General features: G+C 41.0%; 1 protein-coding gene across 2 annotated transcripts in view; it reads right to left on the bottom strand.

Annotated features, from left to right (window-relative positions):
* Nucleotides 1-777: 777 nt before the first annotated feature.
* Sytl4 (synaptotagmin like 4) overlaps nucleotides 778-17,099 on the bottom strand; it is a 44,444-nt gene continuing 28,122 nt past the window's right edge. The window contains exons 6-17 of one of the 2 annotated variants that reach the window (XM_028781741.1): nucleotides 16,595-16,696; nucleotides 16,072-16,147; nucleotides 15,673-15,769; nucleotides 15,457-15,560; nucleotides 14,646-14,741; nucleotides 13,413-13,591; nucleotides 13,064-13,166; nucleotides 12,126-12,287; nucleotides 7,919-8,027; nucleotides 5,592-5,691; nucleotides 4,694-4,902; nucleotides 778-2,432 (exon numbers count right to left, since the gene is read on the bottom strand). In XM_028781741.1, the coding sequence (XP_028637574.1) occupies nucleotides 2,284-2,432; nucleotides 4,694-4,902; nucleotides 5,592-5,691; nucleotides 7,919-8,027; nucleotides 12,126-12,287; nucleotides 13,064-13,166; nucleotides 13,413-13,591; nucleotides 14,646-14,741; nucleotides 15,457-15,560; nucleotides 15,673-15,769; nucleotides 16,072-16,147; nucleotides 16,595-16,696 (1,486 nt within the window). In that variant the 3' untranslated portion in view covers nucleotides 778-2,283. The remainder of the gene's footprint in view (nucleotides 2,433-4,693; nucleotides 4,903-5,591; nucleotides 5,692-7,918; nucleotides 8,028-12,125; nucleotides 12,288-13,063; nucleotides 13,167-13,412; nucleotides 13,592-14,645; nucleotides 14,742-15,456; nucleotides 15,561-15,672; nucleotides 15,770-16,071; nucleotides 16,148-16,594; nucleotides 16,697-17,099) is intronic. The other variant, XM_028781790.1, reaches the window with a different exon arrangement.

Raw genomic sequence — 17,099 nt, 5'->3', positions numbered from 1 at the left:
TTTTTAAAGATTTATTTAATTTTATTTTATATGTATTGGTATATTGATTGCACGTATGTCTGTGTGAGGGTGTCAGATCCCCTGCAATGGGAGTCATAGACAGTTGTAAGCTGCCATGTGGTTGCTGGGAATTGAACTCAGGACCTCTGGAAGAGCAGTCAGTGCTCTTAACCACTGAGCCATCTCTCCAGCCCCCTAATCTCTCTCACACATACACTGAAACACAAGCTGGGTTGTCACTGTGATGGCTTGGTGATTCCAAAGCACTTTTATTGTTTTCCTTTGTAAATTAATTCCATTTCTCTATGGTATTTTGAAGACACGAGCCATCCTTTTCCTTAATGCTTTGCCCTTAACATACATCCTTCTCACAGGAAGCAATCTGGTAGAATTAGAGCTGAATTCAAAATGTAATACTATCACATGACAAGGAGCTCATGTTTCTTTGGCTGCAAGAAGAAGTTTCCTACTTCATATGGTGTTGGAAAGAGTCAAGCAATATTATGGCAAATCTTGTGTACAAGATGCATTTTGTGTTTGCATAGAGGCCAAGAATCACTTGAGCTAGAAACTGGGGGCCTTATTTCAAAGATGAGTTGTCTACCATCTATGATTTAGCTCTCAAATCTAAAAAATGGAGAGATGAGGGAAAATATCAACCTCCCAGAGAAACTGAATAACCTAAGAAAGAAGTGTTGGTGGCATGGAGTGTGTCGTCTAAGTGACAGTGGCAACACTAAGTCAGGACATCAGAGACGAAAGCATCTGCAGCACTCATAAATGTAAACACTCAGGTGAGAAAGCTTTATTGAAACACACATGCATATTAAAGTAGAATACCAAAGAACAAGTTTGAGCCTGGGCTCTCAGGTATGTTTTCATTACAGGATCAGTCCATACTGAACAGTTCTTTGAAAAACATTCTATGCAATTTACACCCATAATCTTAACCACTCTAGCTGCCTGCAATCCAGTGACCTTACAGGAATGTCAACTTGCAGCTGGATCCATTGACAGGCATTTCTTCTATGTTCCCGTCACCTTCCACACACATCTTTCTATAGATAGACTGCTATGAATGAAAAGTTCAGTTCAGAAGAATGAGTAGCAGGAAATGAAAGCTCACTAGAGCCTCTTTTAAGTCTCAAAACACACTATTCCCATGTTACACTCAGGTCAAGTTTAGGAAACAACCAAAGACAGGAACTGAAATTATATTGGGTGAAAAGTTAGAATAGCTGGGTGATTCCATCCACATTTTCATGGGGTGATAATAGTCCCCAACTTGGGGGAGCACTGTGTCAGTTTAGACAATCTTTGGCTCTTGCAGCTGAAACAGAGGTACACAGACTATGTTCTATGTAGCAGCACACCCCAGACACAAACTTAGAGAAAGCTATAATACATGAGAGGGAACATACCTCATCTTCCATGAAGGAAATAAGGATATCTCTCTCCCAACAACTACTGTAACAGTTTAAAACACAGAACTCAGCACAGGCTTTGAAAAACTTTATTCAGAGTCACTTGGACCTTATGGGATCAGCTAGTAGGTCTCACGGGACATGTTAATGTCTCAGTGAAAAGGCCATTATCTAATTAAAGTGATTTTTCTAAAGTGACTCCATTATAAGAGCTCCCCAAAGGTCTCAGAAGGAGCTGGGGAATTTTCATTGCATTTCAAAGAAAAGCACTATACTCAAGCAAGGTGGAAATTGCTTAAAACAGGAAAAGTTAAAAGGCAAGTTCTAGAAGTGTATCAAGGTAGATGATGAGATAAAATACAAATTGGAGAGGAAGGACTGGTCGTTCACCCCTCTCCCATAGTCTAATAATATCTTTAACAACCAAACTTGACTTCTAAGAGCTTTGACCTTTGATCAGGCATACCTAGACTCACAAATTAGAGAGAGTGCTAAAAGCAGCCACACTTCCAGGGAAAGTGTGAGCAAAGATAGCAAGATAGAAGGTAGAGAGTTGTTGTAATACAGTTTTTAAAGTTAATTAAACCACAGAAAGAGGCAACTATGTACTCAGAAAATATACTAGACTATATATAAATAAAAACCATTTGAAAGGGCCCTTATTCTTGGGCTGCTTTAATAGAAGGAACAAGCCTGTGTCATTCTAGCTAGCAAAATAAGATCTGCAGAAATACATGTTTACACACACACAAACACACACATACACACACACATTAAGTTAGAAATCTTTCCTTGTGGTTGCTTTGCTTTCTTTTGAATTGGACTGACCAGGGCTGCACCTGCAGATGAGGATAGGAACTCATACACCCAGCTTCTGCTTGACCATTGAAGAACGTAGCTGCAGAGTTCCTTCTGCCCAAGACCCTGGGTACTGTCGCATCTTCTGCCACAGGCTTACTTCTTCACCAGTCGAATCCATCCAGTCCACCACTTCGCCATTACTGATCCCTGAGGGAAAACACCAGAGGAGACTGAACAGAGTCCCACCACTGAGCCCAGCAGTAAGGATTGGTTATATGGCAAAGGAATCCAACCCAAAAAAGACATTAGGAACAGCAAGCTGGCAAGCTGAGTCTACAAATACATGTGCTTCTGAGACAATAATGAGAGTGCAGGTTGACAAAATGGGACTTGAAATGACATAATGTCAATAGAGGCTTGTTGCTTAGTGACCTTTTCAGAGCTCTGGTGTCTGGCACCCCATACCAGAACTGCTACCCTTCTGTCATTGGTAATTTGACTTGATTGTCAAAAATACAGTTTATTGCATATACTGTAAGAAGGCAGTGGGCTGGTTAGTACTAGTCTATACATGGGTCCTTGACCTAACATTTTCAAAAAATTGAATACCTCCTCTTTTTTTTGTTATTACTGAGACAGGATTTCACACGGAAATCTTGTCTGGTCTTGAATTTGTGGCAACCTTCCTGCCTCTGACTGCCAAGTACTTAGATAATAGGCATCCACAACATACATACATATATATATATATATATATATATATATATATATATACACACACACACACACACACACACACACACATACACTCTAGGCCTACTATCAGGATTATGTGTTCCTACTCCTATTCTACTGTACAATAATTCATTCATTCAGTGGACAGTTCCTGAGTGCCTACTATATGCCTGTTTGGAGACATTGTGATGAACACACAAAGAATGTGCCTGCTCTAGGCAGCTTAGATTTGAATACAAAACACAATCATTATAAAATCCCAAAGTAGGAAGTAATTTGGTATATGGAGAGCAGAGTAAAAGTTATGGTGTTTGTAACACAATAATACAGGGAAATAATATAGGAAAGATAAGAAAGAAAGAGTCAAGACTCTATGGGGTCTGTGGACTTGGTAAGAATTTCCAAATGTGGGAGAAAAACACTGAAGGGTTTTAAAAAGGGGATACATATGAAGACATGAAGTTGCTTACACGTGCAAACAAATCATTGTAGATGCTTTGTTAGGTATTCATATGCAAGTAGTATTCAAGGCCATAAGAATCCAGCAGGCATGTCCAACTAGAACTTCATGGAGCTAAGGATAGCTATGAATGTGGTCCAACACAAAATCATAACTAATTAAAACAATGAAGTTTGTTTTTTTTACTTTTTGTGATTCTTGATAACTCAATTGCACAGTTCTTGAATGGAACACTATATTTGAAAATGTCAATGATGACACAATGTCAAAAGGTTGAATAGGCTTGAACAAGTCTATAAAAAAGAGAAAAAAAAAGAGCAGCCAAGACCAAGCCAGAGAGCACCATCATTTAGAGTTTGAATACAAAATGAAAAACTCATGAAGGAAACTGCAAAGTAACACGCAGTAGAATAAAGGGGAATCGAAGAAAGCAAACAGTGGCAAGCATATCAAGACAAAGGAAGCAGTCTGTTCTATTACATAGTGCTTGGGAATTCTAGTGAGATAATAACCTCACTCTGCATGAGTAATCACTCTTAAGAGTGGAAGAATAGATGCCATATCACAGTAGACTAAGAAGGGAAGGAAAGCCCAGGAAATAAAGGTCATTCTTTTTAGAGTGAGGGAGAACATGTGGTCAATGGAAAATTTGCTCTTTATTTAATCAAATTAGGCCTGGGCACATTGGCCCTTGTCTAGATCTGAGCACTTGGGAGGTAGAGAGGTAAGAGGATCAGGAGTTCCAGGCTAATCTGGGCTAATGAGACCCTGTCTCAAAACAAAGGAAGAAATGAACAGAGATATTGGTGTCACCAGAGCACGTGTGCATTCCTCTTTAATAGTCAAATCAAATGAAATTGATCATATAGAACAGACAGAAATTACAGAAGCAGAACCATTGAGAAGTGGGAGGTAATCTAGAATCCTCAGAGAGCAAGGATGTGCTGGCAAGGACCCTTCTCATTATAACTAGATAGAAGATAGAACTCACAAGTCAGGTGTTAAGGTCATTTTAGGCATTCTTTATAGGAGGGTGATGAAGTTCCTGGCCTTCAGGGTCACCTTTCTATACACAGAACACTGTATGAGTTCTACCTTCACTTAGGCCTAGCAGGTAGCAGGCACTCAATAAGTCCTTGCTGGATGTTTATATAAAGGAAGAACATTGTTATCAGAAAAGTTCTTTGTACATAGCAGTGGCTGAGAGCTGTGAAGAATGAGAGAGACAGAAGCCTTTATGACAAGTGATGATCAGATGGGGAAAGAGTCTCACCAGTGCCAACACCCAGTCTGACCCCTCCCAGGAAGTCATTGCTGGCCAGGGGCTCCCGGTCCCATATAGTCAGTTCCAGGCACATGTGTTGTAGATCTTCCAGCCTCACACCATTGTAGACAAATGTATGGTTGTAGTGGGGATTCAGGGTCTTCTTCATCACAGGAGTTTTACGTTTACTGGCCTTGTTCCTCATGGGAAGGAGGTATCTGGCAGAGGGCGGGGAGTCATCAACACCTACTCAAGCTGGCAATATGTTCCCTTTGCCCCTACCACAGGCCTAGCTCAGGATGGTAAGCACCCAGGTCCAAGTGCAAACAACCCTCCTTTGAATCTGCTGAGGCAGACTTCCCACTACTTCCACTAGATCATCTATTTCCTTTAACCTAAGGAGAAAAATGAAGACATTAGTCATGCTGTGGCCTATACTCCACCAAGGCTGAGTTTAAATATGTGGTTCCACTTTTCTCACACGAGGTAAATGAAGTCATTACTTATATGTATCAGTTTAGAGTAAATGATCTCTAATGTAGAGGAAGCTTACAGTCCATAATAAAAATTATGGAGCACACAGTGTTGTACCCTGAATCTAGACAGGTAAAGGACATGGATTTTTCCATTTAGGCTTAACAGCATGAGTTAACTAGTTAACTAGTATGAGAAAGTCAGAGCCGAATGCTCTATTACCCTCCCCTGTGAAAGCGAGCACCAGAGTTGAGGCCAAACTGATCTCAGACCAGTACAAAGGTAGTGGTGGAGACTTTGCCATTACCTAATCTCAGAAACCAAGCAGCTGAGGGTGGCAGGACAAGGGCAGGATCTACAGAGGAAATTTTGGGTTCCCCACTAACTTGCTTGTCTTATAACTGGTTAGTTTGATGCTGGCCCAGGGACTCACCCCTTGACAAAGCTGTCTGAAGTCCCTCCTGATTTGGCAGCCGTCAGGTTCTTGGCTTCTTTGATCCACACCTGGAGTTCTCCCCCTTCCCCACCTTTACCTGTAAGGGATGTTGGCCATTGCAAGTGAACTCCCATGCCATCAGCTATAGCCTGAACTTTAACTATATAGCACATTCTCTCCTTGCTTTGGAATACTGCAAACTCCCTAACTGAATAGCGCCTGCATCCTTTGTTCCGAGCACAGTGCCCAGCATAAGCAGTAGGAACTCAATAATACCAATAGCAACAAACATTCATTAAAACTTGCTATGAAGCAAATGCCAACTTAAGCATTTATGCTCATAATAGTCCTGTGAGATACTCACTATGATTGTCCTTATTTCATACATGAGTCGACTGAAGCTAAAAGAAGCAGTTGCCTGTCATTTGCTAAGCAATTAAAGCAGGAAGGAAGTCCTCTGCTGAGTTCTTGACCTCACCCCTTACTGAACAGGACTCACCAAAACACCATCAATTTCTACCCCTACTCTCACCTACCATTGTGAATATGCCTTTCCCCAGACTGATCCTTTACCCTCATTTGCTGATCTGTTTCTTTAAAAAAAAAAAATCTATTTCAAAGAAACCTTCCATCCATTCGATCTGATCCTTTGAAGCTGTTCTCTGTGCCTTTCTTTCCTTTCACAATCACCAATTACCCTGGCAAAGAACTGACCACGGTCATCACCTCTGCTTCTCTGCCTCATCCATGGAGCCTAGTTTCTTGTGAAATCAGATTCCACTAATGCCTTCCAACCTAATTGTAACAAGCTGCATCTTCTCAGTCCTCATCTGGCCTGGCTGCTTGGAGTGTTTGGAGAGTGTTGACAACTCTTGCCCACCTCCTCTTCAAACTTTCTCCTGGCCTTTCTGTGTTGTGATGACCTTCTCCCTCTTTGACATTTCCCAGACCTTCATCCTTTTTAAAGGTTCTGTCTTCACTTCTTTTCTAGTCATTCTGCACACAGTCCTTGTGACTCAAACCTACAGTGCACTTTCCTGAATATATATTATTTGAATATGTATGTATATTATATATATATATATATATATATATATATATGCGCAATATTTATACACTGATAAGGGAATTTGGGCTTCCCATTGCCAGCAGAGCAGATCAAGTTAAGCTCTTCATTAAAGGTCTGTTTTCTTTTTTGAAATTTGGCTCCAGACGCATCTCCAATCCCAGCTTTACTCATATACATACACATTCACATCATAACTTCAGCTCCACGAGAACTGGAAACATATTTCTGATCACTGAGCTACAAGTCCACATTTACCAGGCATATAGATTGAACTCTTTGTTTTTGAAGCAAGGTCTCACGTAGTCCAGGCTAGCCTCAAATTCTCTATGCAGCTATGAGCCCCTTCAATTCCTGATCCTCATGCATCCACTGGCACACTCAAGTGCCAGTTTCTGAAGTGCTCTGTGCACACAACACAGGCCCTTCTGCATACTATGCAAGTACTCTATAAACTGAGCTGCATTCCCTACCTATATTTTAAATAATTATTTTGTTTTCCTTTTTGTTTTAGCTAGTCAATTTTTTTGAGATGGGATCTCACTCTACAGCCAAGTCTGACCTGTAACCCAGTATATAACCTATCCAGCCTGAAAAATCAGAGCAATCCTCCCGCCTCAACCTCCCAAGTACTGAGATTCCAGGCATGCACCACCTTGGCCAACTACCAATCTCTTTAAGAACCTGTGCTAGCTAGCACTGTCCCTTCTTCCAAAAACTGTTCCTTCCTTTCAACTTCCCTCATGTTGTGCCTGGTATAATCTCAAGGTCCAGTTTCAATATTACTTCCTCAGCAAAGCTCTCTCCACCACCCTCATACGTGAGTGGCCCGAGCACATGATTACCTTTCTTTAAAAGTTGTCCTCAGAGGAGAAGTGCTATGTTTCTCTTATCTATGTATCTACAGTCACCAGCACCGTGCTGGCCATGTTGAGTGACTCAGCTTTGTGCTTCCTACTCTTTCCAAGCACCCGTGTCAGCCACCAAGTTCCTGCTTCCTTCTGCCTTCTTAGTAGTTTGACACAGATGGAACAAGACCAAATCACATTAACAGCCTAAAAGTCATCTAAAAGGAATGCCAGCACTATGACATTTCCTTCCAAGTGAGAGACAGAAAGGCTTCCTTAGGAAGAGACGCCTACCTAGAAGATCCAGGAAACATCCCATTCTTCCCTAGCCAACAGTGCCAGCACCAATTTCTCACAGACCCTGTAGAGAAGCCTGAGAGCTGAAGCCAGGGCCCCCAAAGAAAACTCACTCTTTTTCCGGTCACCTCCAACAGGGAGTTTGGAGGCTGGGATGTATTTCAATGAAACCACCAACTCGCCTTTGTGTGCTGGCAAACCAGGCGAGGACTCAGTACTGATCTGAAACAATAGGGAAACCCAACAAGTGAAATCAGGCCTCTCAGGAAACTCTGGGGCTTCACCCTGAAGATTAGAAAGTTGTCCCCATAGATGGGTATGGTGATACATCTCTGTTATCCCAGCACTGGGGAGACTGAAGAAAAAGGACCATGAGTTGGAGGCCAGCCTCAAAGACATAGCCAGACCCTATTACAAAAATAAAGGAAGAAATAGATACAATTACCCCAAGAACTGGCTCATGGCACAAGATGATCCATCTTTTATGGCTAAATGCCATAGCAGCTACGGTTTTCTTTGGCAGTCTCTTCAGGAGGAGATCCAGAAGAATCAGGGTACACTACTGTGCACTCTGGAGATATGGTTACTAGATTCCAAATGTTCCCAAAGGTATGCCAACAAGATGGCCACACAAACTCACAAAGGAATCAATGATATTTGATTAAGGATCTTGCCACCAGCATTGTTAGTAAGAACCAAGAAGTGGGGGCAATCCAAGTGTCAGTGAACACAGGCTGCGTTAAGAGTGACTTTGATGCCTTCATGTGACATGAGGTTATTAGAGAGAACACAAGCTATCTCTGATAGCTCAAGAGCAAGCAAAGAAGGTCATTGCAGAAAAGAAACCATTTGGCTTTCCCCTCCTCAGTCAGAGCTTAAACATGGCCTTCCTCTTACAATCCAGCTAGTTAAAATAGAATCTGTATGATTCCAGCCATGCTACCTATCCTGTGTGTCAATTGCTCCTAGAAGTGTTTTTATTTCAAATCTTGGTTACATACCTATAAAAATCTACCTTATACCTGTTGAGTAAAACAAACCTATACCTATACTATATAACTTATACTACACAATTTCTATCCTAAAATATGATCATACTGAATTTATACTTTCTGAGAAGGGGAAATACAAGAGATACTTACTGTTAAGTGAACAAAGCAAGAAGTAGAAAAGCAATCTCATATTAAATATAAACATAAAAATATATTAAAATTATACCCATGAACTATATTGTATAATGTTTCTATCACTCTATTATAACACTTCCTATTTGCCAGATACTGTCATTTGTAGTATAAATATATCATTTGTTTAGTATGTAATCTCTATGAAATAGGTATTACCCTTGTCTTGTGGATTACTGAATAAAGAAACAGAGAGGTTAAGTCATTTCCCCCACAGCACCTTGGTTCCAGAGCCCATGCTTTTTACCACTAGACTGAATAAAACAATCTAAAAAGATACAGAAGAATCTAACACTAGGGAGAACAGACTGGGAAAAGCAAAGAGACCTTTTACTACTTTATATCATCATCGATAGTTTCTTGCTTATGAAAAAGAGCTACATCAGCTTCTTCAAAGTAAAAAGTACTTTAAAAGGGGGCAGGAGCTGGTACAAGTTTTAGGGAGAGGTAAAAGTTTGCTACATAGATTTTAATATCTGACTGTTTGCTTGTTTGCTTCAGTGCTGGGTATCAAGCCCAGGGCCTCAGACCTGCTAAGCATATATGCTACCTCTGCATTATATCAGCCCCTGACTTAAACATGTTTTTAGCTAACAACTCTCTATCACTAGAATCTGTGTGCCAGAAGGACAGGAGTCAAGCTTACTTCTGTCCATCCCAGAAAGGTCAACACATAGCATGGTACTAAACTTACATAGGCACCCCATGTTGACTGAATGGATATAAAAGTAAAAGAACAGGACACAGAGCAGGCAGCAGTGGGCAGGAACTGTTTCCCTCTCTTAACTCACTGGCTGTCACTTTCTTTATGCTCCAGTTTTCCCCAGCACAAGCCAGTGAAAACTAGAGGCACCCTTTCATCTATCCACATTTCTTGAGGCTGAGCTAAGCTAGGTCCTCACCACTGAGCATGCCCATACTGGTAGACATAATCTATGTTTCAGTAGACATACTGCATATCCAGAATACACAAGCTTAGTCTCTCTGGGGGAAGGATTGTCAGCAAGAGAAAAGAAAATGATAGCACATGGATTGATGGGAGGCAGGGTGTCAAAAAAAACCCCAGAAACATTAAATGTAGATTATTTTAAGTTAAGAAGAAATGTATAATTTTTACATTTTAACAAAAAATTTAGTTTTTAAAAACCTTACTTTAAGTCTAGCAAATACAGTTTACATATTAAAATGATTTGATTACATTTTAAATATAAGATATAAGGGGAAAACTTCAAGATATTAAAATTTTTAAAGAGGAAAATAAGGCAGTATTTTATTTCATAAGCTACATGATTTATTAATTCCTAGACTGTTGACTTTAGTGAACTCTTAAAATCCAAAGTTTAGTATGATGGGCTTCTTTCCATGGCACATCTTCATTCTGCCAAAAATATTTCCAAAGAGTAAACACCCCCATTTTAATGGAAGACATGTTTTGGCGGCAATTCATGGTGCTTTACAGTGTGACATTTTCAGAACAATTATATAAACTCCAAACCACAGGAAGAATGATTTGCATGCCAAATTGTTAAGAAATTCTAGGACTCTAATAGCATGTTTACTTTGATAGTAATTGCTTTCCTGTTTTTATGACTCTTTAAAGTAGAAAAATGTCACTAAAGTTTTCTGGAAGGCAACAGCCATCATATTACTAGATATACTCTCCTCTGACTCAACTATTTTGCCACTATGGCTGTCTCTGACAACTACTTTCCCCAAAGAAAGACAAGGTAAGAGGTAGGCTATGGCTCAGCAGGATAGCACTTGTTCAGCATATATCAACCTCTGGATTGGATCACCAGTACTGAAAACAGAGGGAAAGATATATGACAGCAGTTTTCAAACATAACAATTTAAGTAGCCACTAGTAGGAATCAGGTAAATAAATTTATAATACAAAAATGTAAGATAATATTATATAGCAAGTAAAATGAGATCAATCTGTAAGTAATGGCATAGAGTGATGCTTATAATAAATTGTTTATATATATACATATATAATGTATGTGTATATATATATACATATATATATATATGAACAAGGCTTATTCAATTCACTTGATTCAAAAAATAATACACTATGTATGTGTATGTATAGATGATAAGTAGATGATAGATTAATATCTATGCTGCATAATACAAAAATTCTAGAAGGATACTTAAATATGTGCCAAGAGTAGCTATTTCTAAGAAATAAAATTTACTTTCTTTTTATATATTTTTGTTGTTTTAATTTGGGACCATGTATATATAGATCTTTTTGTACTTAATACTTTTAACAGGGCAAAAGTTTGAAAGCTTAAAACAAGGAAAACGAAAAGACAATAATAAAATGGGAAGATAAAAGTACATCCCCCCTTCCACTTCTAAGAGGTAGCTCCTGGTCTGAGTTTCTAGATCATCTTTGCAAAGGTAGTCTATGTGCTGTGAATTATTTGAAATATTCAAAATGTTATTACTTTCAAAGGGGTTTGTATTGGATTCACTGTGATAAACAGGAAGTTACTGCCTAAAGTATTCTGAAATAGCTGTTTCATCTTAACCAGAATGACAATACGCTATAGATTGGCCACTGTGTGCTACACGCTAAAGGATACCCTGCATCGAGTCCCTCAAGACAAAACTGAGGCTCACAGAAAGTAGGTGAATTCACTAGGTTACTAGTAAGTCACAGAAGCAGGACTCAAGTCCTGAGCTGTACTAAGCTTACCCATCACTATGGTGCCACCTTATTACACTGCCATCTGAGATGCCATCTCTAAAGTTTCCCTGGCCTGCACACAGAACCAAGAGGGCAGCCTTTGCAGACTCATCAACTGTTGTGCCTCTCACTTCTAAAGCAGGAAGCTTGGCATAGAAAGGGGTGCAGATTAGGATATGCAAGGTTAGATTTGAGAGGAAGCGCAAGTTACAGTGTCTGAATACATGCAGGCTCTGGACAGTGATGTGAGCTGTAGTGTTCTGCTTCGCCTGATTGACACAGAAGAAACTGCTCCTGCTAAACCTAGAAAGGCCAGCAGGGTGCGCTAGAACTCCACAAACAACTCCATGCAAAGCTACTTCCAACACAGACCAGCAGAGGCCACTGTAGACAATTCACCTGGGAACCAAGCTGTGAAAGACCTTTAAAGCAGACTACCTTTCCGTGTAAAGGGAGGCAATGATCCAGCTTCTTATCCAGCTTCCAAGAGTCCATGTGGACCTCCGCCTCTCCAAGGAAAGTGTTTCTGCCAAAACGACCATGATGCCAAACGGAAAACTGCAAAGTCCTCTGAGCCAGAAGAGATTCTGAAATCTCATACTATTAGGGGAAAGAAACATCCCAAGGTGGCCAGTTAGGAATAATTCTTCAAAAATTAATTCTTCCAAACCCTAAACAACCTGTCCCCCTTGGTCTATATAGTTCAGCATGTCAAATGGTTTTAGTTCCTAGGCACTTTGAATTGCTCCACTCGAAGCTTCAACCACTCCTCTCTCACTAACCGTAACACCATTCATAGGAAGCCAGAGAATATTAACTTTTCCTTGAGTGGCTGAAAGGACCTGAGAAGATCCACAAACGATTGCCAAGGAAACTATCTCAAACTGCTTTTAACTTTTTTACTACATTTTGCTTATTTGTGCTAGTATGCATGTAGGTACATGAATGGCATGTATGTATGTATGTATGGGTATGGCATGGCATGAGTGTGGAGATCAGAGGACAGCTTACAGGCGTCGGTTGTCACTTTCTACCATGTGGAACACCTTGCAGGCCCTCAAATAACTTCTTTTGTATTTTATGTGAATGTGTGCCTGAGTATGTTTACGTGCGATGCATGTATGTAGATGCCCACCGAGGCCAGAATATGACATTGGATCACTGACACTGGAGTTACAGACAGCTGTGAGCCACTATGTAGGTACTGGAAATTCACCTTTGTTCTCTTCCCCCAAGAGGTGAGGATATGAACAGAGTCCCACAGAGATTCCTCAGGCACAGGCATGGTCTTCCAGCCATGTTGCAGAGGCAAAGCTATACCATAAAGACCCCAAAACAAACCAAAAACCTTCTCCCCTCTAGGTTCAAATGTATACCCGAAAGGTCTCATCATATAGTGGGTTGATAGTGTCCCGCTTGATGCTGGTTTTTCTTTTTCCTTGGCGGGACTTGTCAGGCAGAAGATAAGTCTTCACATATCTAGTAACCAAGAACGACAATAAATTATTTGCTAGCTTTTCTGAAGTCCCGGCTTTACTTTCCTGCTTGGCACATGATGAAATACTATGTCAAAAAATTCATTTTTGCTTTTTCCATGTCCTTTATTAAAATACATCTTACTATTCTGCCACCAAAGAAGTGAAAATTTGGGTCAAGAGTACCCAGACATATTCTTAGGTCTCCTTTCTCCTGTCAGAGTATTATTCAAGTCCCAGAATCACTCACGGATTAGAACGCTTCTTTGCTTCATCAGCATAGGCGAGCTGGTGGCACTCCTTGACATGGATGACCAGAGTCTGGGTTTTCTGCTCAAACTTCAGTGAAAAGGCAATCTTGCCGGTCACAGAGATGTTCCCAAAATCACCAGCTTCGCTATAGATGCTCATAATGCTGCCAATGGTACTCTGAGGGGAAAGTATTACAAATGGCTCAGGAAAATATACGCCACCGAGGAGTTGCTTATAGTTGCTTACATCTTCCCTTGTGATAAAGCCAAAAGTCTCAGAACAGCCTGCAAGGAGCCAGGACTGCCAACAGTCCTTTACTCAGAGGGTAAGTCAACACAAGGAGCACATCCACAATTGCTTGAGTTAGTAGTTCACCTCCTGGCTCACACAGACTTTTGATATCTCTTTCTGCCTCATTTAACACAATCTACTGATTAATTTCCCCATCTTTAGAATGATGACAAGGAGTAGGGAGGTAAGGTACAGCTAAGCTCATCTATGCTGTGAGTTATGCATGTTGCAACATCGGCTAGAAGATGATAGTCGCTAGTTTAAAATGGGGCCGTAATTACTTGCCATCTATTGAGCAGTATCTACAAAGGAAAGAAACTGGGCCAGAACTGAGAACAGCAGGAAAGCCACCACTGCAAATATAAAGGTGCCCTCCTCTCTGCTAGCAGTGAAGAATATGACTAAAGCTGAGCTCTACAGTTTCTTCCAGAGTAAGTGTGAAAATCTAATTAGTCTCCTTCTGAAACCTGTTGACCCAAATAGCCATCTTTGTACTTAGCGAATGTCCATGAGGCTGTTTCATCATCACCTCTATCCACAACCTCGGTGTCAATCTGCCAAAGGTCCTTTTCACAACATTTGATTGCCTTTAGTGTAAGAATAGGGAACGGCTTAAGAAATCTGCAAATATGATCTTGTTTACTTCATGGCCTGGTTATCCTTTGAGAAGAGTTCCACTACTTTCCCCAAAGCTGGGATGAAAGAATGGCCAGAGCCTTCGCTACCTCTTGGAGACTCTCTAGATCAGAGGTGCTGGCAGTCACCTAGAAGCTACGCTGAACACCTAAACTCTAAAGTGACGACAGGAAGAAACAAATGCTTGCCCCTGCCCCAGTAAGAGTGACTTGGGGGGGGGGTTCCTGGTCTGCTCTAATGATGATGGTTTTCTTTGCCTTCTGGGGCCCCAATGTGTCCAAAAGCACAAATGCATGGACCATACCATGGAGGAGCCGCTCTGCACGCTGCCTCTGGCCAGTTTCTGGCGATGCAGCTTCACCAGGTGGTCAATGTCTTCTTCTTCCTCCTCCTCTTCTTCCTGGAACAATGGAAACTTGAGAGTTAATAAAAGGTTCAAAAAATTTATCAAGGTCTTTCCTTCAGTGAGGACCAAAATTATTTGCAAAAGTTCTGAGCTTCCATGTGAATACATATGCACATATCCTTTGAAAAATATATTTTCATGTCCCAAAAGAAAACAAGTATTTAATATTTCCATGGGAGGTTTATAACTCTCCCATTTGAATACTCTAGTATAGCCATCTCTTTGTATTAATTTTTACTATAATTATTGTTTGTATATTGTATCATCATCATCATCATCATCCTGTCTGTATTCAACCATCCTTGTACAATGGCATGCACGTGGAGACCCAAAGACAACTTTAGGAAGTCAGTTCTCACCTTCCACCTTAATGTGGACTCCTGGGGTCAAACTCGGGTTGTCAGGCTGTTGCAGCAAGTGCTGCTGCCCCATCAGTCATCTCACTGCTCCTCTCTTTATATTTTAGTCAAAATAAGTATTTATTTGAGTGGCCAAGCACATAGTCAACAATGTAATAATGGCACGCAACAACAGAGACAGTACTTTAAGCAAATCAGGTGCTGGTATACTTCAGAAATTGGAGAAATTATATAGGTCACTTCACCTTTCCTAAAGAATTAGACCATTTGGACAAGAGAACTAGATATGAAAGCCAATTCTAAATTCACATTTTTAATATAGCACCCAAGTGAAATGTAAGAGTACTCACCATATCCACACTGAGGCCTGGTACAGATTTGCTTCTGTCTCCCAAGATGCCACTTTCTTGGGCCACATCTTCTGGGCGAAGGTCTATCACAGACTTAGTGTATTCTTCATGAAAGACCAAAAATTTAAGTCAAAAGGAACCTGCTGTACTCCATACCAAGAGGCCAGCAAAAGCACTTGGAACACAAGCCCCAGGTTGCAGTGATTGAGATGTTACCTGAAGGCCTCAGGACTTTTCTGGTGTTCTTCTTAAATATCATGTCATCTTCATCCCCATCCCCACAGACTGCATTTTGGTTCCCTGGTGGAATTTCCTAGAAGGTAATAAGTTCGAGGACATGGGGGAAAAGATCAGCAGGTAGACCAAAGGGGCTGCTTATGGGTCAGATTTTAATCCGACTATGACAAAGTTAAAGGAAAGATTAATATAAAACTTATGTCACATGTATTTCAGCCAAGAACTTTGAAATGTTTTCAAATGTAGCTGGGGTAAAATTTTAGTTGAATTCCTGACTTGAGATATGAAGACAGGGCAGAAGGAGAAGGAACGGAAGGAGGGAAGGAGAGAGGAGGGAAGGATGGAGGGAGGGGAAGAGAAGTAAAGCCTGCAGTTTACCTTTTCAGCTTGAGATTTGGGAGCGGACATCTTCTTCCATTCTGGGAAGAGTCCAGATTTATCCAGAGAATCTCTCCTAGAAGTATCAGAAGTTAGAACTAAATCATGCCTTCCCCTTCCTCTTCTATCCAGGCCCCAAACACTAACAAGGAAGGAGAGTCGTTGCCATCACTATAGCAACCAAATCGAGAAGGCCCATTTCACATACATCCAAGGCACCTTGAAGGAGTGTGGAAGATCCGGCAAACAACTCTGCACACACACACACACACATGCTCACACCTCCTTTTAAGGGATAGAAGCAGAATCCTCCACAGTGCAGCATCCAGGGGAAGTTAGCTCACTCCAGGAAGCAGTGCTCAGGGACAAAGCAATAGAAGAACTAAAGGGAGACTTGTGGTGGGGTCAGAAGAAAGATTCAGCCAACAGAAACCAGGAAGGCAGAAGGAACCTGCATCCTGATGCTAGAGAACAAAGTGAGAGCTCAGAATAGACACATGTGACCTAAATGGGCAAACTCCACCTGGAGGTGCTGTCCGAGTCAGCGGTGTAGCTATCCAGACTCTCGCTCTCAGCCTCCAGTGCGCTCTTCCCACTTTTCAGCTTTGGCACTTCAAACAGCACACTAGAATAAAAACCAAGATCCAGTGTTTTACAGGAAGGGAACGCTCCTACCTCTGGATAGGTATCTCCCCAGCTCACCCACAGTAGTAACCTGAGTGCTTTTTTCTTTTTACATAAATGTGAGTCCATTTTGCAACAGTGAGAATCATACCTAGGGCCTCACATGCTAAGTAAATACTCTACCACTGAGCTCCATCCCCACCCAAAACTCAACTCCAGATTACAGATGTCAGACTCACTGAGATTTCTGTCTATGATGCTCTTCCCCTCCAAATACTCTCCATGTTTGCTCCTGCATTTTTTCAAATGTCACCTTACAATTCAGACCTGCTTCAACTATCTAAGAAAAACAGCATACTCTCTCTCTCTCTCTCTCTCTCTCTCTCTCTCTCTCTCTCTCTCTC

This window comes from Grammomys surdaster, unplaced genomic scaffold (assembly GCF_004785775.1).
Source record: "Grammomys surdaster isolate TR1022 unplaced genomic scaffold, NIH_TR_1.0 61, whole genome shotgun sequence".
Classification (NCBI taxonomy): Eukaryota; Metazoa; Chordata; class Mammalia; order Rodentia; family Muridae; genus Grammomys; species Grammomys surdaster.
This window is presented reverse-complemented; position numbering and strand designations above follow the sequence as displayed.